Below are 24,958 nucleotides of genomic sequence, written 5' to 3'. Positions count from 1 at the left end.
CTGCGAATTTTTGTATTTCATTGTCTCCCGTAAACATACTTATTTCAACCATGCCACACCCTTTGATACCTTGGCTGTGACTGTGCTCTTGGAAAAGATTCAGTACTTGAATTTGATTTCGTTATGTTGAATTCCAATGGCGGAGTCAGAGCAGCTGACGGACTCCGCAAGCGAGCACTCGACTCTGGCGTAGAGCAACGCCTCCAAATCCGCGAGTGGAACACAGCCTGCGCCGCCGGAGCAAGGTGGAAGCGTAACTTCTATCGCCGAGTTACCCAGGATGCCTTGCGTGTTGTCATTTCCTTCCGCTGTTTGCTCCCAGCACCTCTACAGCGGTCATTTGTCTCTTCAGCGCCGTTCACCTGTTGTTTTTCTAAAAGTGTGGAATGGATAGCTCGCCAGGCGTACAGCAGCTTTTGCCTCTTCGCGAGTCGTGACCGGTGGCGCCTCCCAACAGACAAGCGTGGTGAAGGAAATACGTCACACAGAGTTCCGTCCACTCCGCCGATTTTGGCGGAGCAACTTTTTCTTCTCTACGGAGTGACTCCCACGCTGAATCCACTCCGACTCTCTCATTGGAACACCTCACTCCCGCCCTCACTCTGTCATTGGAATAAGCTTGCTCCGAAACGAGCAGAAAAACTTGCTCCAACTCCACCATTGGAATTCAACATTAGATTTTTCCTCAACTATTCACATACAGTATTTGTAGTTACAAAACTTTTTCAGGCTCAAATTAAAACAAAGAGAATATTGCATGTTCTCCCAATAGCATCCTTTTAAACAATTCATAGTTTCTAACTATTGGTGTGCATATATTTGAAACATTGAATATTCGAACCCCCAAAAATTGCTGTTGTCAGTTTTTTAAGTCAGCTTAGCCTCAGTACAGTTGCGTTATGCTGTGAAGCATACATGTACTGCAGTGAAGCATATTCGTCATGCAGTAAAACATATCAAAAGTAAAAAGGGGCACTGTCACGAGGCCCTGCTGGTGCGCATGGCTACCCGACGCTCTCAGTGCAAGTAGCCACAGTGTGCTGCCTTTTCATGCATCTGGAAAACACCAGCCATGAGGGGGGGAACCTGTGTCTGTTGATAATCTGGCTAAGTGCTTAAAAAACACTGTTTCCAAACTACAAATTTGACCGAGTTGGCATCGTTTTTAGACCCTTGCTTTAAAGTAGTTGAGTACAAGCAGGATGCTTAAATGGATAACTGGCTTTAAAATATGGCTTTAGAAGAAGCAAGGGAAATTTCAGGACCAAGGAACCCAGATAAGTCCTCGACAACGAAAGGTACTGAAGAGGCCCTTTCCTGTCGGCATTGTGGAAAGAATTTGATAAGCTCATCAACCAGCAGCAATTTTCACTTGCTAGCGACAGTAATTTTCACTGTCACAAGCACAGGTTGATACTTGCTGCTACCGGACACTATAGTGTATCCAGTGAACAACTCTTTTCGTTGTCGGAAAAATTTCGAAATGCAGGAGGGTGGTTGGTGCTCCTCGAGCATGTCAAGCAGCTATCCTTCCTTTATGACATTAAATAACTGCAGTTATGGTACTGTCAAGCAAAAGTGTTGTACTAGAGAATTTTGTTGACCCTGAAGCATAACTTTCCTGTACGTTATTTGCTTTGCAATTAACTTGCTTTTTCTTTTTCAAATTTCTGGTTAGTATGTCAAAAGAAGCTTTGTTTTCGCAAAACCAATAGTATTTGTATTTGAAGAATATTCAGTTGTATTCGCATTTGGCTTTTGTTATTTGAATTGGTATCGAAATTTAAGACTTGATATTTGCCCCCTTCTACGTCTTAAGTATTTTATTTGCCCTCTGTTCTCAATTTTTTCTCTTTTTTTTTTTGCCGGCATAATGAATATTCCAGTTAAATGTAGCAATGCCCATTGAGGAGTATCAAATTACTGTGCTGTATAAAAGTAAGAAAAAGGTAGCAATGAAAAATTTTTTCCTCTGCAAGTGTACATCACATGCACTGCTGAGTAACGCAAGCATTGCTACACTGTCAGAATTGGCACCAGCTAAAACATTTAAACTAAATTTAAGTACCAGGGTATCCAAATATCCATGCATATAAGGCGAAAGACGCTGCTACTATAGCGTGGTGTGACCACCTGTGAATTCAGAGTGCTGATGCCTCCTTTTCTTCCACAAAATAGTTCAGAAGGTTTTTGCCTCAAGTCTGTGGCAATAATTGTTCCTCTTGTACACCCATGCTGAACAGCCATACACCTCACTGCTTCAGCTGTTGGCCTGTCTTTGTGGCTTTACCAAGTGAGCACTGCCTTGCCTGTTCTTAATGTGCAGTGCTGCAGTATAACATTGGATGGTATATGTGCAGGAGACGTGATCCTTTCGATAAACGGGCATGACATGGAGCATGTGGATCACAAGAGCCTCGTGCGCTTCATCCAAGGTTGTGCCTCCACCATGCGTATGGTAGTGCTCTTTGAAGACTGCGTGCACAAGGTGGAGCTGCACATCCGTTACCTGCGCCTGCAAGTATGTATCATTGGTTTGCCAGAAGCTGGCGGCTCTGTCAAGAGGAATTTCCTGTCACTTCACTTGTTCGTAAATGTTTCACAAGGGGAACCAGACCAGGAGGGGAGGAATGATGTTCCGTGTTAACAGCTATGAAGTCTTCAAATTGGATGAGAATGAAGTGCCAAGGTTACTCCTGGGTGGAGCGAAATGTAGTACAGATCCTTAGCGACATTAGAGTTGTTCAGTAGTTCTTACTCATTTGGAAACCTGATGTGAGTTTCTTAGTGCCGAAGTAAGATAAGGGCATTTTCGTTTATTTATTTGTTTGTTTGTTTATTTATTTATTTCACTAATTCACACAGTACCCTCATTAGGTCAGCTTGGTTTCAGAGCATCAAAACGAAGCGGTGTGATTCACAGGCGAGGTGTTTCTGCACTAGGCAAAGTCATAATGCTATCAAAGGATCAGCAACCATGCTGGAATAAAATGTAAACATGAGGCATTTTCACATATGCCAGTGCTTGTGATGCTGGTGCAGTTAATTCACAAATGTTTCGTTGTAGGGCTATTGTGCATTTAGGGCTAAGTTATGCTACAATTGTCCGTCACAATTTCAAGCACTTAAGCTTGACGTGTTCCATTTTGTTTGCTCTCATCTTTCCCCTTTACAATAGCTCTTGATCTGTGTGTTAATTGTTTAATTTAAGCACTTAAGCTTGACGTGCTCCATTGTGTTTGCTCTCATCTTTCCCCTTTACATTAGCTCTTGGTCTGTGTGTTTATTGTTCAATTGTGCCCCCTTATTACACAACTTTGCGGCTCAACAGCTGTCATTCTGCTGCTGAGCATAAATCGATTAATTGAATACCTGCTGCAGTGATTGTACTTCGATGGGGATGCAATGCAAGAATGCACATTTAGTAACAAGAAATAATCCCACATTGTCAAATTCAGTCCAGCGCTCACCACTACAGTGCCCCTCATAGCTTTTTATGTTGCTTTGGAACATTAAGCCGAATCACTCAATCAGTTAATAGGTCAGTCAAATGGCAACTCATTTCCTGATGGTTTGTTTGCAGGGCCTTCCAGTTCTTTCTGTTTGAAGCTGCTGAATCACAAACTTCATCAATACTTACACTGACAGCTGAAGTTTCGACTTTGCATGTTTGAGATGGCAGCTGTCATGTGTATTTGTACACTAAAATACACAGGCATTTTATGACTCTATGCAGGCATATCTTCTTCAAGGCGACAAGTCCACTTGTCGAAACATTGGCTCCTGCTTTCACCTTGTTCTCATTTCGCTCATCATCTGGAATTTCCATCTCCCGCCTTCCCCCTGTTTTCCCTACGCAGGCATGTAATGCATGCTACATGATATGATCAGGAAAACTTTGTTGATGGCCAAATGCCAACGAGTCCAGCTCTAGGGTACATCTTGCCTTGGTGCCATTGGCTCAATCCCCAATGGCACTGTTATGCGGAGTTGTACACTACTTTTCTTATGGTGAACACATGACTTGCATTGGCTTTTATTGACCTTTGTTTAGAATTCAGTCACTTTTTTTATATTGTAGATTGTTCCTCTGAAACTGCTTGCAACCGGCTGGAGGAATGTTTCATGTTTAAAATGGATTTTGGGGTCACATCTCTCCTTGTTCTACTTTTCTGGAAGTTCCACGTAGAGTTGCCAAGTCTTGCTCTTGAAGACAGATACAGCCAAATCCGTTTATAACGAACTTGATACTTCCGCATAATGTTGTTGTATCAGTAGTTTGTTTTACAGTCGCTAACCAATTTTCTGGACCTGGCATTGACCGAAAAATGATCTAAAAGATCAAGCAGCCCCAAAAATTTGTTCAGCCAAGAAAATAAAATTTATTACGTTCAGAGTGGCTTAAAAAATCTCTAACAATGCCCGGCTTTATATACTACACTTCGAGGTGATCAGGTTTGCATGGATTTGTGCACCGCTTGGCTCTCGTAAAGATGTTGGAGGTGGCTCCATGGCGCCGATCACACAAATAAGAAGCCACACAAACTCACAAAAAGACACTGATGAGACACACTTGTTCTGTGGACACACTACTTACAGAATAGTGGCCTAAACTAAAAAGAAAAGAAAAACCGTATATCCCACACCAAGTGATTATGATGATAGTGATGACTAAAAATTTAAATATGGCATCCCCTGGAGTCAGTGGCATAGCCAGAAATTTCGTTCGGGGGGGGGGGGGGGGGTGGCTCACATTGCAGGTGGACCTCTTCCTTAAGAGGAAACATTAGGTCGGATGCTCCCATCTAAATACATGTAGAAGGAGAATTCGTTTTTCTCGGCAACCACTGCATCAAATTTGACGAGGTTTGTTGCATTTAAAAGAAAAACTTAAATTCTAGTGACTGTTTGTTTGGAATTTTTGATTTAGGTCATCGATATTTTATTGAAAAGTAGCAAAAATTGAAAATCTTCAGAAAACGTAACAATTAAGTTTACAACTCTGTAAATCAGCAAAGAAAATTGATATCACAATTCTTTGAATTGCACATAATAGTACATATACAGCAGACAAAATTGATATGTTACACATGAGTCTAAAAAAATTAAGTATTATGGAAATACTGCTTTTGCAGAACCCTTGTACACAACATAACCAATTCACGTAAGATACAAATCGACATATCGAATTTGTCCGCTTTGAATGGTGTAATGGATGCTGTTTACAGAACCGTGATATCTGTTCCTGATGGAGAGCTATTAATACTTCAACTTCGTGCTTCTATTTTTTTAGAGCTTTCGAATTTTTCAAAATATTTTAAACAAAGTTCCAACCCTAAATCGAAATTCCGCTTCCAACAGACATTAGAATTTAACATATTCTCTCAAATGCAACAAATTTTATTAAAAGCGATTCAGGAGTTATCTCAGAAAACCGTTTCTGTGTTTTACATGTATCTGAACAGGCCGCGCCGGAGTTGGGCCTGAGCTAAAGCTTCCTCTTAAACAATTTGCCTAGGGATTAAATACATGAATAATAACTGCATTGCCATTGCCAAAGATGCTGCAAACGAATTGTTGAACACTACGCACTGTCAATACAAGTAAAATACATGTTTTTTCATAAAACAATATACTCGCATGTGCAGAAAATTGTGCCCAACATAACTGATGTCAATGCTTCCATGTATTTTGTCTATTTAATAAGTAAAGAAAATATCACGCGAACTTTAGAACTACATCAGTTCGAAGCCAGCAAAGCAGTGCACGCCGCTGATAGGAATAATGTAAAGGCCATGAAATCAACAAGTTGAGGACAAATATGTTAATGACACTTTGTCATTCAAGACCCTTGTTTACATTCTTGTACATATGCAATGGCCAGTGAAAAATCTCAATGATGCTGCCATTTGTTTCAATGTATTACGCAGCAGCAGCTGTCACCGGTCGTGTATCGTGAGTAATTGCACCGAAATTACAGTCGCAACAGAGACCACGTATAAAAAGCAGGAGTTCTGCAGAATATACGAGAGCGAGTCAAATGAAAGTGAGCCAATGTGAATATATAACAAACGGGGTACTTTAATGAAAAGTAGCCCCCATGAGCGTTTAGACATTTGTCCCATTGACTAAAGAGTCGCACAATTCCCTTGTCATAAAACTCTTTGGGTTGCTGCTTCAAAACGTCTGCAACTGACTTTCACGACATTGTCCGAGACGAATCTGGTTCCCTTGAACTGTTTTTTCATCTGCCACAAAATGTGGAAGTCGCAAGGCGACAGGCCTGAGCTGTATGGCGGATGTTGCAGCGTTTCCCGCTTGAACTTTGCCAGTTTTGTATTAACCACATCAGCGACGTGGGAACGGGCATTGTCGTGGAACAAGATGACCCTATTCGTCAATTTTACACATAGTTTGTTCTTGATTGCGACACACAGCCGATCCGGCGTTTCACAATATCGGAAACAATTGATAGTCTCTCAAGATTTAGCAAATTCTATCAGTAATGGCCACTGACGATCGAAAAATAAAAGTCAATAACCCCTTTCTGGTGGAAATGACGGCCTTTGCTTTCTTTGGGGAAGGTGAATTTGAATGTTTCCATTGTAAGATTTGCCATCGTGTTTCAGGCTCTTAGTAGTGGCATGATGGTTCGTCTCCAATCACAATTGCAGACAAGAAATCGTCACCTTTATTGTGATACCTGATCAGATGAGTAAAGGCAGCGCTGATCTTCTTCGTATTCTGGCGGTGGTTCAAAATCTTGCACATCCATTGCGCACACAAGAGCCGATAACCGAGATGTTCATGAATTATGGCGTGAACCAAACCGTGACTGGTGTTCACACGCTCTGCCAGTTCATCTGTGCTTATCCTCCATTCTTGTCTCATCAGCTCATCAACCTTTGCAATTTTGTTAGGGGTGATTGCATGATAGGTTTGGCCCGGTCTGGGATTGTCTTTGCAAATTTCACGTCCTTCTTTGAACCGTTTGTTCCAACGCTTCACAGTGGCCAATTAAATGCAATGTTCCATGTGCACGGCAGCCACACGGCGACTAATTTCTTTTTGGGAAACACCTTTAGCTGTCAAAAACCTGACGGCACCACGCTGCTCAACTTCTGGAGAGTCCATTACGGCACGCAACCATGTTCAACCCAGTGTATGAGAGCATTAGAGAACATTTATCCTCACACCTGCGTGTCACTTTTGTAAATGAGAGATGCCTATGTGCTACGCACAGGCCTTGCAGATAATGAACAGAACCATAATTGCGCGGGGTGGGTAGGCTCACTTTCATTTGACTTGCCTTCGTACATTAGAAATGCGAAGATGCAATGGAATATACAAATGCGAAGATACAGCTTGATAAAGGGCAAAAAAGTGCCACTGGAAACGAAGTTCACTGCACGTATACACAAAGCCTCGCCACAAAATATATAAACATACGTATAAGTAAGTCTCCAATAAATCTACATATCTAATAAAAAGTCACAGTAGATAATGCGTCAAACAAGGCAAATAAACATGTTGCGCAATCACAGATTCACAGAATCCTAGATCCTACCCCCATTCCATCCACTCCCCCCCGATGTATCGCGCGCGACAGAAGGCGGTGCGCTTGCTCCTCACTTTTCTCCCTTGCGCACACAAGACTGAGCCACTATCATCGGCTCACCCATTCCCCCCCACACGCTTTCACTCGCACATACAGCATGCGGCGCGGGGTCACAATGTTATCGCACTTGGACTTAATGTGGAACATGACGGCGGCGGCAGGAATGCGCCTAGAGTGTCCATATAATTGCTATTGCAATAATATAATAAGAGTATCCGGCAGCTGAAGCGTCCCATGGCCCATTACTTTCCGCAAAAGAAGTAACAAAATAGCACTTTCACCATGCGACAATTCGCTGCACCGCAACAACGCTTCTTTTTTTCGTTTTGTGGGGCGGGGGCACCGTTCTGAAAAAAAAAAAACGCAAAGTAGGTTAGTCACAATAGAATGCCTACTTTGGGCAACTGATATGGCTATTAAAGGAATATCGAAGAAAACACAAGAGGCTTGGTCCACCAAGAACCATGTGCACACTGCTGAGTATCCTACACTGGCAAGACAAGACTTTCTGGAGAGGTTGCGTTCAAGCGAACGCGCTGCAATCCGTCGAGTCCCCATAGTGATGGCGGCTAGCGACCATTGTTTCTTTTTCTCGTCTGCTAGCTAGAAAGCGTCCAAAGCTCTGCCAGGCGAAAATGCACTTGGCCAGACAAAACCGAACGCGCACCGAAGTGCGCCGCGCCGTGGTCGGGGCAACACGAGAAAAACACATGCGTTCTGGCTGGCTCTAGCTGCGCGCGGGTAGGGGAGCGAGAACAAAAAAATTGAAGAGGCTCAATGTGTCCTCGCTATTAAAAGTCAAAGTAGAAAAAATAAATAAGAACGTAGTTGCCTTGGCTGGCTTTAGTGTCTTCACTGGATGCTTTGGCGCAGGTGAAAAAAAAATATTTTTATGTGACATGACGGCACGAATGAACCACCCCAACGCTTCGGCTCATCGGGCCTCGCTGTGGGCTTTGTCAACTTCTCTGATAGCGTGTTCATTTGGCTTGTCTCTTTGTATGGCCCGATGTGCGACTTTGGAAAAGTCAATGCACCTTTGGCGTCAAATATTTATGGGAGCATTAAACATACAAAGTTCCGCAATTGAATATCTAAAGCACACGTTTGGAAATATCAATGCACCTTTCACATCAAAAGTTTATGAGAACCTTATACACATAAAGTTTCGGAATTGATATCCACATGCTCCGTAAATTCCATGATAGAGTGTAGATTCCGCGGCCTCCGCGAAATGCCGCGGGGCGAGCCCGTTCGCCATGAAAACATCCTTGAAACTTTGTGCTCGGATGGGGCTGCTTGCGTTATGCGACTCCCGGTGCATGGGCGTTGCCGCGAAATTCAGCCAGAATTCGCAATTTTCTCGGTGAAATGGCTTTTCAAGCATGGAAAAAACGCTCTAGACAAAATCCAGAATGATTTCTGGCACCGGGGGTTGCTTTTGTCGGCGGTGCAGGGACAGCACGAAAAAATTTGGGGGGGGACTGAAGCCCCATAAGCCCCCGCCCCCCCTCCTGGCTACGCCCCTGCCTGGAGTGTATTGTCAGCCAAGGAAGCACGGGCATGGCCTCCGAGACTGGAGGATGACACACGCTCTCTATCGATAGCATGCACCGTCCAATTTTGGACGTTATCAAGTGGGCCACTGGAAGCCTGGCCAAGCCAGCAGAAAATCGGACATGACAGTTTTCATGGTCAGGTAGTCTTCCAGGATTACCAATTTAGTCCAGATGATCAAACTTTGGGGCCTAAATTTAACTAAAAGATCGGTTGAGAAAATACATTAGCTCTATGGGAACCCAGACAGTACACTTATCATGGATGGATACAACTTTGTTGTACGTCCGGCAAGGTTTAACGCGACCCGGGCTCAGGTCTCCCACGGGGGAACGTCAAGGCCCTGCCTCAACGCCGCCTCACGAGCTTGCTGAACTGCCCACGTCTGGATTCCGAGGTCTGAGCTGCGCATAGCGGCGGCCCACCTCGACGACAGGGTCTCTGGAGAAACTGCCATCTTTCCTATAACTACATTGCACTCCCACAGCATGTGTTTGAGTGTTGCTGGTCCTTCCTGGCACAATTTGCACGTGTTGTCCTGATGCTTATCTGGGAAGATACGTTTCAGACGGAATGGATTAGGGAAGGTGTTCGTCTGGAGATGCCTCCAGGCGACGGCCTGCCTCCTGTTCAATTTGGGACTCAGCGGTTGGTATATCCTTCTGGCATTCAAATATGCACTGGTTATGTCGTCGTATCTGGTGAGCCTGTCCCATTCTGGGCGAGGAGTGTTCGCTATCATGCGAGAGGCATTGCCCTGTTCGGCGCGGCGGGTCATGTCTCGCGCCGTCCGGTGCACTGTCTCGTTTAGGTTCGGGATGCGTGTCGTCTTCCGTGGCGACGTGCACGGGGAACCATATGATCCTCAAGCTCGCGGTTCTGGATCTGCCCGCTTTGGCCAGAATGGACAGGGCTTCCTTGGAAATTCTACCTTTGGCGTAATTCTTTACTGCTGTTTGTGAGTCGCTTAGTACAACTTCGCATTCCTGTTCTGTGAGGGCCAGCGCGATCGCTACTTCCTCTGCTATTTCCGAGTGTTTGGTGTATACACTGCATGTGGTTCTGATTTTTGAGTTTGTGTCTATGACTATGGCGGTGTATTTTTGGCCGTTCGGATATTCGGCTACGTCGACAAAGCGCGTTTCTCTCTCTGCCGAATGAACGGAGCAGTGCCTCGGCTCTTGCCTTTCTTCTACCTCGGTTGTAATCTGGATGCACGTTTTTTGGGATGTTTGCTACCGTAAAGGTGTCCCTGATTTTGTTAGGGATTTGCATTTTCTGTCCGTGCTGGTTGCGGTACGTTATGCTGAGCGTGTTCATAATGTACCTTCCCGTCGTGGTGGTCGACAGGTGCTCGAGCTGCGAGATGCGTTGTGCTTTGGCTATTTCTTCCAGGGTGTTGTGTATGCGTAGCGGAGCCAGGAGCTCGGTGCTCATCGATTCCGGGAGGCCCAAGGCTATCTTGTACGTTTTCCTTATGAGCGTGTTGATCTTGTTCTTTTCCGCGATGTACCAGTTGTGGTAGGCGGCTACGTAGGCGATGTGGCTGACAACGGAGTGGATCAGTCGAATGACGTTTTCTTCCTTCATGCCCGCGTGCCTATTGGTTATTCTCTTTATGAGTCTCGTGGCGCTGGTGACTTTGCCTTCGATCTTCGTCACGGTTTCGCCATTAGCTCCGTTGGCCTCAATGATCATTCCGAGAATTTTGATCTTGTTTACTTTGGGGATTGCGTTTCCGTCTTGGGTGTACAGGCCGATTTCCTTGTACTCCCGGGGTCCTGTGTAGCTCTTTGGTGGCATGCCTCTGCACGTGGACCAGTAAAGGAGTAGTTCGGACTTGCTTGGGGAGCATTTGAGGCCCGTTCCTTGGAGGTACTCTTCGACTTAGTGAATGGCCGTTTGTAGTGCGTTCTCAATTTGGCCATCACTGCCGCGGTCCGCCCAAATCGTTATATCGTCTGCGTATATAGCATAGTGTATTCCTTTTGATTTCCAGTAGTTTGCTTGGGAGACCCAGCATGACTAAGTTGAAAAGGAGCGGATATATAACTGAGCCCTGGGGGGTACCTGCACTTCCCTTGGTTCGTTCTTCGGACTCGAGGTCTCCAACATTCAGGGTGGCTTTGCGATCGTTCAGAAAGTCCCTCACGTAGTTGTAGGCCCTTTCCCCCAGGTTTAGATTAGAGACTTAATTCAGGATCGACTCGTGAGCGACGTTATCGAATGCTTTCTCCAGGTCTAGTCCTAGGATGGCTCTGGTGTTTCTTGTCTTGTCGTCAAAGATATGGTTCTTCAGTTGCAACATGACTTCCTGCATTGACAGGTGGGATCGGAAGCCTATCATGGTGTGGAGGTAGGCTTCCGTTTCTTCTAGATGGCTGTTGATACGGTTCAGGAAGGAGTGTTCAGGAAGAGTCGATCTATAAGAATGAAATTTCAGATGCAAAAACCCTTCGCCGTCCGATTTTCCAGACTTCTTTTGCCATGACCACAGGTCCACAACTGCATTTATCAAAACCACCACCACCATCATTTTGATTATCTCACAGTCTCGAACAGGTGCTCTCGCATGCAGATCCACTGGCTGCCTTGGCCACCACCATGGCAAGCCAGGCCTACTTACTTCGATGTTTGCTGGAAAGCTTCTTGCTGTTCTGTGCCGTACTTTGTATTAGAACAAATTGCCACTGTTAGCAGTGGTGCCAACTCCGCCTTTGTAATCCTCGCCAATGGCTTCAAAGCTTGGAAAGCGCACAACACCTTGCAGAATGCCAGGTTCCGAAAGTCAGTTTCACCTCGATACAGCTCGGTGAAGCACATGAAGAATGGGAAGAGGCAATTGTCACTGGACGCAGTATGTATTCCTTAGTTACACATGCTTGCACCTGCCATCTCCTGTCACAATACGAGCACCGCTACGCCTAATAGGTGTACTCGTAGGCCTTCAGAGCTATTTTGGACGTGCCTGTTGAGATTTGAGCCCTTGTGGGCAGTAAAAGGCATGCATTCGTTTGAGATTCTGATGATTTCGTGGCCTCTAAGGAGTCTGAAAAATCTGATGTTGACTGTAGTCAACTGAAAGCACATACTACCTCAGCATGCTGACATTCTTGTAGAGATCTTGTGGTTACAGCTGCAGCATCAGCCATACACGCACTGAAAGTCACAAAGTTACGTTTTCTATGTAGTGTTGGCCGAAAAAGTAAGAAGTTCCAAAGGTGGAACACCATCACAATCCGTGGTCTCTTGATAACGCCATAACTGCCAAAACTTTGTAACTTTACATCGCAGTGATGCGTCGGGGTGCATTCTTGCAGACTCCAACTGCATGCATATAAACAGCCACAATAAGATAGCAACCTGTGAGCTCTCATGAGTCCAAATAGGCATAATGTATGCGTTGCAGTGTGGTGCCGCATGGAAAACTGTGCAGTAACAAGACTGTGCCCCAGTTGTGGCCTCCGAGATTGCACCGGTGCATGTGTGCCGGCTTTCTCGGAGGCTGCTGCCACCATTAATGCCTATCCCTGAAGCACGCTGGAAACATGCCTTGAAATCGTGGTCACCCTAGCATAGTTGAAAGAAAGTGACTTTCATTGCGCTTTCTGAAGTCTGCGCGTGGCTCTAGCTCATCTCGCTGGTCGTATCTTCGTCAGGATTGGTCTGGAGCAGGGGTGCAGTGCTGTGCACCCAGTTCCTGCAAAAAAAGTTCCAGTGCCTGCAAAAATCAGTGATTGGTGCAGTTGTTGGATGCCAACATAAAAAGAAAGAAAGAGGGACGGGAGAAGCTTCGTCGACACTGTGCCGAAACATATTTCATGGTTTGTTTATGGAGGTTGTTGGGAAATGTCTGTCGTTCAACAAATCTGGAAAACTGCAACTGATTGAGTGGAGCCATGGATTGCGCAAGCAGCACATACCATCTGCACCGACACGTGAACAAGGCAGATAAAGACTCGTAGGCCAGATTTGATTCTGTGATTTCAATGCGTTTGTTGACACAAACGTTGGTAATCATATGAATTTCATTTAAAGTTTCCGTTGGTTTTGGGTGCTTATAGTACATACTTTTGCATGCCTTTCAGTTATGTACACATGCTACAAGTTGTAAACACTATAAGGTGACCCTCAAGAGAAGACATGGCCTTAGGATGTTGTCGTAGTTTCCTGGTTTTTTGTGCACATGCTACTCGTGATGCACAAAAACGCAGCATTTGTAGCGTTGTATGTTTTTATGGATGGAGAAACTTAAGGTATATGCAACTACTGTGAAATGCCTTGCCAAGGGGCTGTGATATGACAGCATAGTATCCGACATGTTGCACTATACGTATGATCATTAGTTCACAGTCCGTTTGTGCTGGCTTTCACGCATATTTTTCTCAGGGAATTAAGTGTCTTACTTTAAGGTTTTTTACTTCTGCTGCATAACGTGCTTGCTTATCGGGCTTTAAATATGCTTATCGGCATATTTAAGAATAAACTGCATTGTCAATTTGTTTTCAAGGTGTTACTGCACGATACGCCTCATTTAAACAGTTTGTCTTTCTTTATGTATAATTTTTTTCCTGCGCGGAAACTAATAAACCTTCAATATTTTGCAGAGTTAGTATCAGGGTGGTCTACCAACCGGGAAAACCAGGAATTCTTGGGGATTTTGAATAGTCTCGAAATACTCGGGGAAAGCTCAGGGAATTTGTGCTTCTCTCAGAGAAAATTAGCTGTCGTTTTGTTGAAACGGAACGAAAGTCGCCATAATGATGGCTCGAGTAAAGGAGAGAAATTGTAAAAAATTCTCTTTGATGCCATGTCGTCGGTTGGAGGAGTTGCCAGTGTACAGTCAACGACTGATTTTCTGGACACCGGATTTTCCGGACATGCCCGATAATGCGAACGGCTTCATGGCACCACCACATACCCCATGGAGTCAATGTATGAGAACATCTGAAGTTACAGATGCAAGAACCATTCGCTGTCCGATTTTCCAGACATTTTGCTGCGACCGCGGGTATGAAACGGCATTATTCAAGGCCAATACCGCCATTTTGATTATCTCGCTGCCTCGAATCAGTGCTACCAAGCTTCTTGTTTGGTGCCATGTTTTTAATTAAAACAATTTGCTGCTGTTAGCAAAGGCACCGACTCAACTTTTGTAATCCTTCCCAATAGCTTCGAAGCTAGGAAAGCAGGCCGCGTTGCATAATGCCTGGTCCCAAAAGTCAGCTTTGCCTCAATACAACTATGGTAAGAGGTGAAGCATATGCAAATTATTGCCGTGGAGCATACTAAGAATGCCAAAGGGCAATTGTCACTGGGCCTGGTGCGTATTCCTCAATTGTACACGCGTGCACCCGCCATCTCATATCACAGTATGAGCACCGATACACCTAATAAATGTACTGACAGGCCTTCAGAGCTATCTTGAATGTGCCTGTGGCAATTGGAGCCCTTGGGGGCAATAAAAGACATGCATTCATTTTTTCAGACGTTCTTGCAGTGCCTAGGGAGTCTGAAAAACTGAATGTTTACTGTATATGTATTACTGTATTAACTAATATAACTGTGTCCTTTTATTACAGCCTCTATAATATATAACTTGCAAGATATACGAAGACAGCGTGACATTTGTCTAGCTGAATATTTTTGTTGCATTGTGAGATGCAGCTGCTTTGTGATTTATTCCATGGTATGATTTAATGGCATGTGTGTGCAGACTACCCAAAATTCTACTCAGTCATACTACTTTGACTGGAAATTTATGAAAATTCTACTCAGCCAGGCTCGCACATACTTAGCCTCACGGTTTGGTCCAAGTCTGAGTGAGCTGATTCTCGAGTGAGTGTGCCAACCAATGTTTACTGTACATGACTTTGAAATCGTGACCTGTGTGGTGCACAAGGCAAACATTGCACAGGAGTCCATGTCGCATTGGATGAAAATAAGGACAATTGTAAACATTGCAGTTTGTTTACATAAATTAATTGATCGTTGCATGAAAACTTTGCCTCTTGTTGATTCCAACAAGCACATTAGATCTGCGTCATATTTTTTGCCGATGCTATTGGCTACTTTGGCCATTACTGGGTGGCCACATTTTGTACATTTCAACACAAAGTTCAATAAATGACTGTAGTGTAATATATTAAAAATGGCTACAAAACTGCAAGTACAACAATTGGAACACGATACAAACACATGTGCATAACAATATGCACATGAATGCTAAATATATGTACAGACGAAATCGCACTTCTGCTTTGTTCGCTGCCATCATTTGAAAAATAAAGAAAGCACAGGCCAACACTGCAATTGGACCATGCATGGTCATGCTGCTTGCCAATTCCTTGAGCCGTAGGAACAACATACATGGGACCTAGCAGTTATCGCAAGGTAGCAGCTGCAGACGCTGGCGCACTCAGCAGCCAGTCACTCAACCACTCTGGACAAGTGTGTTCAGTCTTACTTATATTTAGGCACACTTTTATTGTCTATATATGAAAGTTTTAATGTGGTCTTCTCAAAGCGTTCACAGTATCTGGATAACTTACAAAGGTAAACAGTTTTATTCCATTGTTGTTCATGAAGAAATCTCGCATAAAAGCTTTTGTCACTATTCAGCACTTTCCCTCAGAACAATAAGTAGTATGCTAGCTATGTTCGTGCGGCTTTTCAGCAGCAAGAAAACTGAATCGGTCTCCTCTGTTTTGAGCTTTGGGTTAATGCAGACAATTCAAGCAGACATAAAGCTTTGCTAATACATTTCATTTGGGAATATCTCATTGCATTTAACTTGAAGCTTTGCTAGCACTTTCTTATTTTGGTCAATTAATGCAGTTTGAATTGGATCCTATTAGCATGCTCTAACATTGGTCTATTACAGGTTAAGTACATGACTAGATTAACAGATTTGGATGCTTGCTTTAATTTCCAGTGAAGGAACCATAACATCTGTGCCATTTGCATAGGTTTTTGGTGATCTGGGGTTTTCAGCCTGACTTTAAGATAATGTGGTGAAGCAGTTAAAAGCACACGCATGCCAACGAGCTTGGCTGATAGTTCTGATAGCTTCCTACTTTACACTTGCCACTGTTAATACAAAATTGTTGCGGTCTGCTTTATTATTAATGAAACAGATGTACTCCTAACAATGTATTTCATGTTTGCCGTGGGGCTGCGTACTGCAGCCACAACCGTACACAACTGCACTGCACACTTCAGCATATTGATTTAAGCTTAAGATTCATCGTACACTGACAGCATGAGCTGCAGGACGAGAAAGTAGATCACCGCCATGTATGTCATAATGCTATGATGCTATGTTCACAAGTGACTGCAGCTCCTAAAAAACTTGTGGTGTCAATGTTTATGCCTATCGAAATATTTGGAGAGGTCTTCTGTACATAATTACAGCACATGCACTGCAATGGGCAAACCAGGCTAGTGCTAAGATTGAAGTTCACAACACGAATGCCATTCCACGTTCAATAATCGCACACAGATCATTTGTTGCTTCCTTCAGGGGCAGACATTAGCTTTCGGGTTGGTGCTTGCTGCTGCATTCGGGGAAGGCTAGGAGCAGGCACCACTTATGCACAGTGTAGAGCCATGTAACGCATAATTTCGTCAGAAGGGGACGCTGGGCACGGATAGTGCAAGGGTCTCGCTGCATTGATGTGACGACTTTGCTGCAGTCGAATTTTGAATACTGCATATGCAGCGAGGGTAGCTATATGGGTTTGTTGATAGGTCATCTTGTAATTTGTTGTAGCACAGGCAGAATGACATGGACATAGAAGGTACGCGAGACAACACACGGCACTGAACAACCAGCTGTGAACTAGCGCCACGTCTCCTCGCACTGAACTTCCGGAACTGCTGTTGCACACTCCAAAGCAAATTTAAGCTTCAAAGTATTCTTAAATGACAAAACATGCATATTATTTGCTCTTCTGAAAGACAGGCTGATGTCATAACACGCACGTCTCCTTCATTGCGTATGAAAAATTATGCGGCATGTGGCACAAAACCTCTCGGCAAGCAACCCTGGGTGTCGCACCAGCTGCATTGTCGAAATTGCAATTGTGTGAAATGAGCCCTCTGAAAATCACGTTGCGATGCGTGCCACTGCACCGATTTTTATTTTTTTTTTTGCTCCAGTCGCAGCATGTGAAACAGGCTTTACCTCCATTGTTACAATAGGCAGCCCTGTGTAAGCCGCTTGTTTCCTTCTAGCAACAATTCCAGTAAAAATGAATGTGGACGTTCATTGTGGTGATGTGATTATTGCTAAGTGTTCTTTTGCACATTTTGCAGAGAGTCCTCCAGGATAAACTCACAGAGCTGAAAGGACTCTGCGAAAAAGAGCAGCGGCTGGTGGACAGCTGGCGGGAGAGGGGCATTCACGTGCCGGCAGTTGTGACCTGCAATGGCACACAGCAGCCAAGAGACTCCAGTGGTCAACCCGCACCTCATTCATCTTGGCAGCATGAAGACGATGCTCTTACATCAGCCACCCGCATTTTGTCTTCATCTCTATGGAACAGACACAGCTTCAAGATCTCTTCCATGCGCTCTGACCGCAGTTTCAATCAGCTGGCACCCGCTGCTACGGAAGGGTAAGCACAGTGGCGTCACTGACTTCTTGCTTGTAGGGTTTCTAGAGGCAAGTGTCAAGCCAAGCTGGGGTGATGCATTTCGACCTTTAAAATTTCTTGGCATGCGTTTTTAATGTTATCATTTATCATGAGCTCCATGTAATAGTAGTATAGTAGTAAGCAATGTATACCTCGAAGCCTTCATCTCGAAAATAAGTCAAGTCTGGAATCGCCTTCCTGCATCCATCGTCGTCACTTCACAGACCATGATGTGTTCAAGTCGGCTATCTGTGACCATGTGCTGCCTCATTAGCTTTTTTTTTTTCTTTTTCTATTGCCACTCCTCTCTGTAATGCCTGTACGGCCTTGAGAGTAAATAAATGAAATGAAATGAAGTACGAAGTCCATTGCAATCACTAGATTATGGCTCTAGCTTGGTGTTTATTTTTCCCTACACTGCTTTATTCGTGAGGGTCCCTGGTTGCCTTGAGCATACTACACGGTGTCGATCTAGTCTAAAGTTTGAAAACAAGTGCTCCACGTTGTCCTGTTTTGTGAATAGCTTCAACAAAATTTCTGCACTTTACCCTGGATATGCTTAATTTATTATGACTTATGACCATGTGCATACTGTGCTGATTCATCTTCCCCAATTTACTGCGGTTGCAGCAGCCCAATTGTCGATAATAACATCTCTGCTGTTCATTCCCTTCCATATTCCTTGCACAGCACTACTGTTAAACCTTGTTCATTAGGGATTCGTAAGAACAGAAAAAAGGTTGAAGCTACAGTAAAACTTTGTTAATACAGTCAACGATCGATTTTTCGGACGGCCAATTTTTCGGACATTTTCAATACTTAACAAGTGGACGTAAGCTTTGAAAGGCAAACTCGACGTTTGTCCTTGGCTGGATACCCTAGGGTAGTGCTAGTGTCTGTCACGGAACGCATTTTAAGAGAAGCGCGTTCCAGCACGCAGAAGTCAGTTGCCGATGCCCCTCCCGGCATAAGCCCTAAAGTAAGTGTTATACCCTACATGCACAGGATATCCCATAACTTGAAAAAGATGGCCCAAAGGGCGAATGTAAGAGTTGTTTTTTCTGCCCCCAACAAGCCGGCAGGCTTTGCAGGTTGACGGATCCAAATGCCGTTCCTTCCGATAAGTGCAGAAATCATCACCGCAAAAAGTTCGTCGAGTGTGTCCACCTCCTGCCTTTACAACCTCCCGCTTTCATGTGGGAAGCAATATATCGGACAAACTGGGTGTTGCCTCAATGATCGGTTCCGCAAACACAGCAACAATGTAAAAAAATGGCAGTTCATTGTCGCGATCATGGCTGCAAATCTCTTGAGGACCAATGCACGATTGTTTCCTGTGGCAGTACGCAGCTCATCCGAGAAATATCTGAAGCGCAGATGATCGCAAAATTGGGTGACAAGTGTGTTAGCTTCCCTTCTCTGGCTCTCACAGAAAAAGAACTAAGTTTCTTGCACGCGGCATCACATGACTCGTAACTATGTTACATCAATGCGCACTTCATTTTCATGTAAGCGCATGCGCGCTCTACACTGCTTCACATGTATAAAATTGGTTTCAGTGGTACAATAAACTTAGTTGAAAGTTTGCTCTTGTTGTGTCGTCCTCTCACGTCCGTGTCCATTTTTTTGGTTGCGCAATATCATTTGAGTAATGGATTACCAACTTGCCCAGAATTCTGCTCTCATTATGCCATAAGATGTCTATATCTTGCAAAAACATTTGTAAACACCTCTTTGTATGTACCCTCGTCTACTGTCATTATTACTTCCATATAGTTAAAAAAGAATGTTAGGATATTTTTCCAGTGTTTCGAATATTTTCGTGAAAAAACCTGTTATTTTTCTTTTTCATTGTTTCATGGCTTCAAAATTCCCAGAAATTTTTTATCAGTCCACATGGATGCAATGGTGATGCCATACATTTCACTACGGCTCTTGCAGGGCAAGTTCAGCAACTTCTACAACGCATGCATCACCTGTCTCACAGCAGAAGCAGTTTGCGACGCTCCCCAAGGCCTCTTCAGCTGCTGCTCGCCGGCAGGCATCGCGTAGTCTTCCGGCCAGCACGGTCCCCACGCCCAAGGGGTCCTGGGATGGGCTCGAATCGCGTTGCAGCACCGATTTCTCGCGCTGCACAGGCCTGTCGGAGAGCACGGATTTCTCTGAAGCTGGTAGTGTCGAGTCACGTCTTTCACCTTCGCACATCTCGGATCATGAGGAGAAAATTCCTCTCTCTGTTCCACCTCTGCCTCCCACGTCCACCTCAGCCAGTGCTAATTCAGTGCCACCCAGAGCAGATGGCTTAGATCGTGATGAAGTAACGAGGCTGTGAATTTATTTCTCTGTACTTTAATTTGACTAACACTGCTGCTGTCTTGTGCAGTGTTTTGACAGCAGTAGAGTCATTTCAGCAGGGCTGTGGTTTTCCAGCCTCTGCAGCAATTGTTTTAGCATTCATTTTTCCTGCAGTTTTATTCTCTGTTTGGGATCAATGATGATGAATTTGTACTGCACCTTGGCTTCTATATATGGTGGCTCATAACGTAAGATGTCATGAAAATGCTGAGCCTGCAAGGACACTGTAACACTGTATGTCAGTCAGAATTGGAGATGACTGGTTATGCTGTGGATGTGACCACATTTTTAGTCTTTTCACATGTACTCGCTAATCTGTTATCAGTCCAACCACTGGTACTTACCTAATCATTGTTTATTTATTAGCTTTACGAGAGACCATTGTGATAAATAGAAACTGCATTGAAACTGGTTACTGGTTTCAAGTCCTTTCAGTAGGTGCTCAATCAAGTCGCAGTTGCAGTATCAAAGCTTAAGGCTTAACCTTGATGACATTGCAAAGTTTGATCCTTTGGTCTCTCGAGTAATATTAAATGCAAACATGAAGTTTGTTTTTAGAACACAGGGGAACGTTTAGAACTTTCAACCATACTTCTTCTAGTTCAGCCTAGTCTGGTAACATGCTTATATATTTTGTACATTTATATATCCTTTTCTTTCTGTCCAACAGACCTATTGAATGTGAACGAAATAGTGTGTGCTGTATGAATTTTGACCACAAACTTAATTAATGTAATGACTTTGCGCCCATACAACAAAGTGCAGTCTTTTTTATGCCTCTCTCTTATGGTGTACTTCAGTGCACTATCTGTACATAGTTTAAAGTTGCCAACATATTCCAGTAGCTTGTTGATATTAAAGTATACTACTACATATAGCATGACTGATGCCACTTTCATTTATTCATTTTATGCTCCATTGTGGAGATAGATGACTACATTGTTCACATTTAACCATGCAGTTGTCTGTGAATTTTTTTCTTGTAATGAGCAGTGCAAGGTAACTTTTGAAAAATACAAACTCTAGGCACCAAGATCTCAAATGAAATCAAATGTGTGATGTTGTTGTGTATGTTTGTTTACCCTTATTGCATAAATATGCTGATCTCTTATCAGTACTACTCACTGGCATCACTGCACCTTGCAGAGTATTTACAGTTTTGGAAGCAATCATTCTTGAATTTTCTTCATCCTGCATACTTGAGTGCTTATTCAGTAAAAGCTTCCTTTTCTTTCCTTGCTTCTGAAGCAGCTCTTCTGCTCTTTTATAATGATATGATTGCTGTTTACCTGCTTTGTCCTTAACTTCTTCCATGCTTTCCCTCGAGTACTGATCAGCACTTGAAAGAGGCTGCTTGTTTTCGTTGCAGTTTCAGTCAGAATGACACTTACTTTGGTTGTTTGCTGCACATTACCAATGCATCGCCAGCTCCAAGTCACAGTGTATGTTATTTTACCACGTACCTTGAGTCATGCTTTGCAAGGAATTGTTGAGTTTATTGAATGCCACTATATACTGCAAGATTTACATCTACAAATAATTGTGATGTCACAGAAATTGCAATGGTCTGGTTGCCATGTGCTAGCGGTTATAGTCCAGCATGTAAATGGCGCCTCTTTTGATGAAAGTTTGTTGGCGCCTCGCCATATTATGCACATCACTTCTGCGCTCTTTGGTTCTTTAGAACAAACCAGTGCTAGTGTGTTGATGGAAATGGGGTTGGCAGTTCACTGCCAGAGTGGCATTAATTCTTTGCATTCAGCTTGTTTTTTAAGCATGCACTATGTTTTCTTTCTCCTGGTGCTAGCTTGTAAAAGAAGCCCCACAGTCGTGTTTGGTGGCACAATGGCCAACTTGGCAGCATGTCATTCATTGGAGCGTTCTTAAGCTCTGCCAGCTTGTCATCAATCTCACGCCGTTACGTTTGTCATGTTTTGTTTATCAAATCTCATCACATTACAGTGCACTTTGATTAAATGCACTCTGCGCACAACTTGGGTGTTCAGTTTCTGAACATTTTCGTAACATTAAACTAATTTTTAATTCAAGGTAGCTGCTCCAATGTTAGTTGGATATTGCAAGATTTGCTATGGTTACTCTTGTCGTGAATCAAAATGTGTGAACTTGGTTCATCTTGTACTTTGGCTAGTGTCTCTCATGAACTTGGATAATGATCACATCCCTGCAGTGTCGTCAGAGCTCTGGGTTGCGCCCTGCTCTTTTTTTCTATAGGAGTGGTAAATGTATGCTTGCTAGAGAGATTAGCGTGTGCTTAGGTTTTTATCATTTTCTCCCATGTGATATGAAACGTATACATATCTATTTACATTTGAGTTCATATTTATATTAGGATTTTTTAAGTAGCTTATTTTGTGTATCATCTTGTCACGTCCTATTGGCCACAGTTTTCTGCATGATCTTGTTTGTACTGTGTTGTGACAAGCTGGTGTGGTTTTCCTGGGATTGTCCTGGGCCAGTGCAAGTTGAGATGATTCCTGTTCAATCTACTTGCTTCATTACTTGTACTTTCACGCATTTGATTTACTGCTTAATACTTAATTTTCATGGCTCTGTATACTACTGCTAAAGCATATTGTTGGTTTTTTTTTGTTCTTTTCTACATTTTTTTTTCTCGCATTTGTATGTGCAAAAAGTATCTAGTCTTGCATTGCCATTAATGTTTTCCTTTTAAAACTAGAAGCATTCTTGGCTGTTGTTACAGTTATGTTACCTTAATGTAATGCTATGTCCAAAAGCTTTAACTGGTGTGTGTTCTGTGCAAAAGCTAAATTTCCATGCATTTTGTACCTGCAGCTTGTAAAACACTTCCCATGCTGTGCACCTGGGCTGCAGAAATGCACAGCTCTTGGCAAAATCCCACACCCCTTAAACTTTTGATTTCAGTAGCACATGACAACAGACAGAACAGCTTTTTATCGGTGCTGTTTTCTTCAATACCCATTCCAAAGACGGAATGTTAAAGCTGGTCTGAGGTTGTTGGAGATAGTATCTCACTCAAAGCAAATGCAAAGAGGGAAACAAGGAAATGGCCCATGTGATGCAAGTGCTTGTTTCATTACTGGCATTCAGAACCCAAGTAGGACACCGTGGCTGCTTATCGCGGCTATCTTTGATGTTGAAGTCTGGATGTGTTATCTCTGATGGTGGAAATAAGGTCACAGATAAGGTATAGTACTTGCAATGTGTACTGATGCTGAGCACATTTTTTTAGTTCTGTTAATACCTATTAATAAACAATACTGGAAACGAGATGGGCTGTTACTTTTCCTTCACTTGACTAATGTTCCTTATTGTGTGTAAATGTTATTTAATTAGCTTTCTTTCTGTGGGGAAAAATATTTTTTGCTTACAAGTGTTCTGTTCAGCCAATGAATTACCATTCTGTGAACATTCTGCTGGAGTGCAGAAGGGCATGTAGAAATTCCAGTGGGAACAGTGAGCAGTGTATAGAAGGCAGAAATAAATACTTGTACGGGACAATGACAAATCCAAACAGACAGTGTTGATTTAATGCAGCTGACTTTAGGGCCTGTATGAAAGACAGAAACTAGGTGCTTAAAGGGGCCCTGAACCACTTTTTATCGATGTGGAGAAAGGCATATGAAGTGAAAATCGGCTGTTTCAGAAATACTTTGCCACAAAAAGTACTTCAATGTATTCAGCAGAAGTGGAGTTACTGGCAGTCACACCCAGCTTCCGCTGTGCTCCCGTTCCTTCAATGCCTTGCACTGCGAAGGCTACGGCACAGTGGGACGTGCCCATAATGCACCGCCTTGCAAATGTCATTGTGAAGCGCAGTTCAAATTTCATTTTGCATGTTAACGTAGATGCCACAACTTCCTCCTTTGGTGCCTACGACATGCTAAACATAAGCCAAACATGGTTGTTCTCAGCGAGCCGCAGTGCACTTAGCCAGTGGACTCATGGCGGCACCCTGCAGTGGCTGCGGTATCTAAGCCATGTAGCCAACTGCAGCTTGATGTCAGTTATTGGCCAATAGCAGCCGTCTAAGGGAATGACAAAATAGTGCATCCGATGATGAAATAGTGCATATCGAAAAGAGTGAGGACAGGGCCTTCTGTCGAAAAAAGTGTTTGAGAGAAAGGTGACTCCGTGATCCACTTGCGAGCTCCATGCACCGTGTATGACAGCAAAACTTGGCCAAGATATTCACAGCAGCATATGCTTCCCGCGGACTATGCTATTTCACCAAGCCCGAGGGATAGTTCAGGGCCACTTTAACAGTGTAGCTATCCTTTCCTATAAAATTTAAATGGTTCAAATCTTGTCATGGCTACACTTGTTCAATCTACAGCCAAGCTTGCCCTGCTCAGAAGGACCAGGAATCGTGCATGTTTCCTACGGCATACAGCACTCGTGTCTCATTGGCAAGCTGGTCGGTGTATGTCAATGCAGTATGTGTACATGTCTCTTTGTGATTCGACATTTTGAAAAAAGGGCAATATTTTGCAGAGCTCCTCTGAGGCACACACTGTTGTTGCAACATGATCTTATACATTGGCACTACCTATGCTTTGCTGCAGTCATGTACTTGCATCTTATGTACATGCCTACTGGCATATCACTGTTACTACATCCTGCTAGCCTTTGAGTACTGTAAGAAAGCTATGGAATCCAACTTTTACAAGCAATGCAATCATTTCAAGGTGACTGCCACATGCTCAGGTGTCCTATTCACATATGCTATACCGAAATTTTAAAAAAAAGTTATGCGTGTGCACTATACCCCATTGTGGGCTATGTGAAGCGA

The 24,958-nt window shown here is 43.6% G+C and overlaps 1 protein-coding gene across 2 annotated transcripts in view; it reads left to right on the top strand.

The window, feature by feature from the left end:
* Positions 1 to 23,436, top strand: part of ssp6 (PDZ domain-containing short spindle 6) — a 35,638-nt gene extending 12,202 nt beyond the window's left edge. For both annotated transcript variants that reach the window (XM_075680845.1, XM_075680846.1), the window contains exons 4-6: positions 2,361 to 2,521; positions 17,492 to 17,793; positions 19,753 to 23,436. In XM_075680845.1, coding sequence (XP_075536960.1) covers positions 2,361 to 2,521; positions 17,492 to 17,793; positions 19,753 to 20,143 — 854 coding nt within the window. In that variant the 3' untranslated portion in view covers positions 20,144 to 23,436. The remainder of the gene's footprint in view (positions 1 to 2,360; positions 2,522 to 17,491; positions 17,794 to 19,752) is intronic.
* Positions 23,437 to 24,958: the final 1,522 nt, after the last annotated feature.

Source organism: Dermacentor variabilis, chromosome 2 (genome assembly GCF_050947875.1).
Source record: "Dermacentor variabilis isolate Ectoservices chromosome 2, ASM5094787v1, whole genome shotgun sequence".
NCBI classification, from domain to species: Eukaryota; Metazoa; Arthropoda; class Arachnida; order Ixodida; family Ixodidae; genus Dermacentor; species Dermacentor variabilis.
This window is presented reverse-complemented; position numbering and strand designations above follow the sequence as displayed.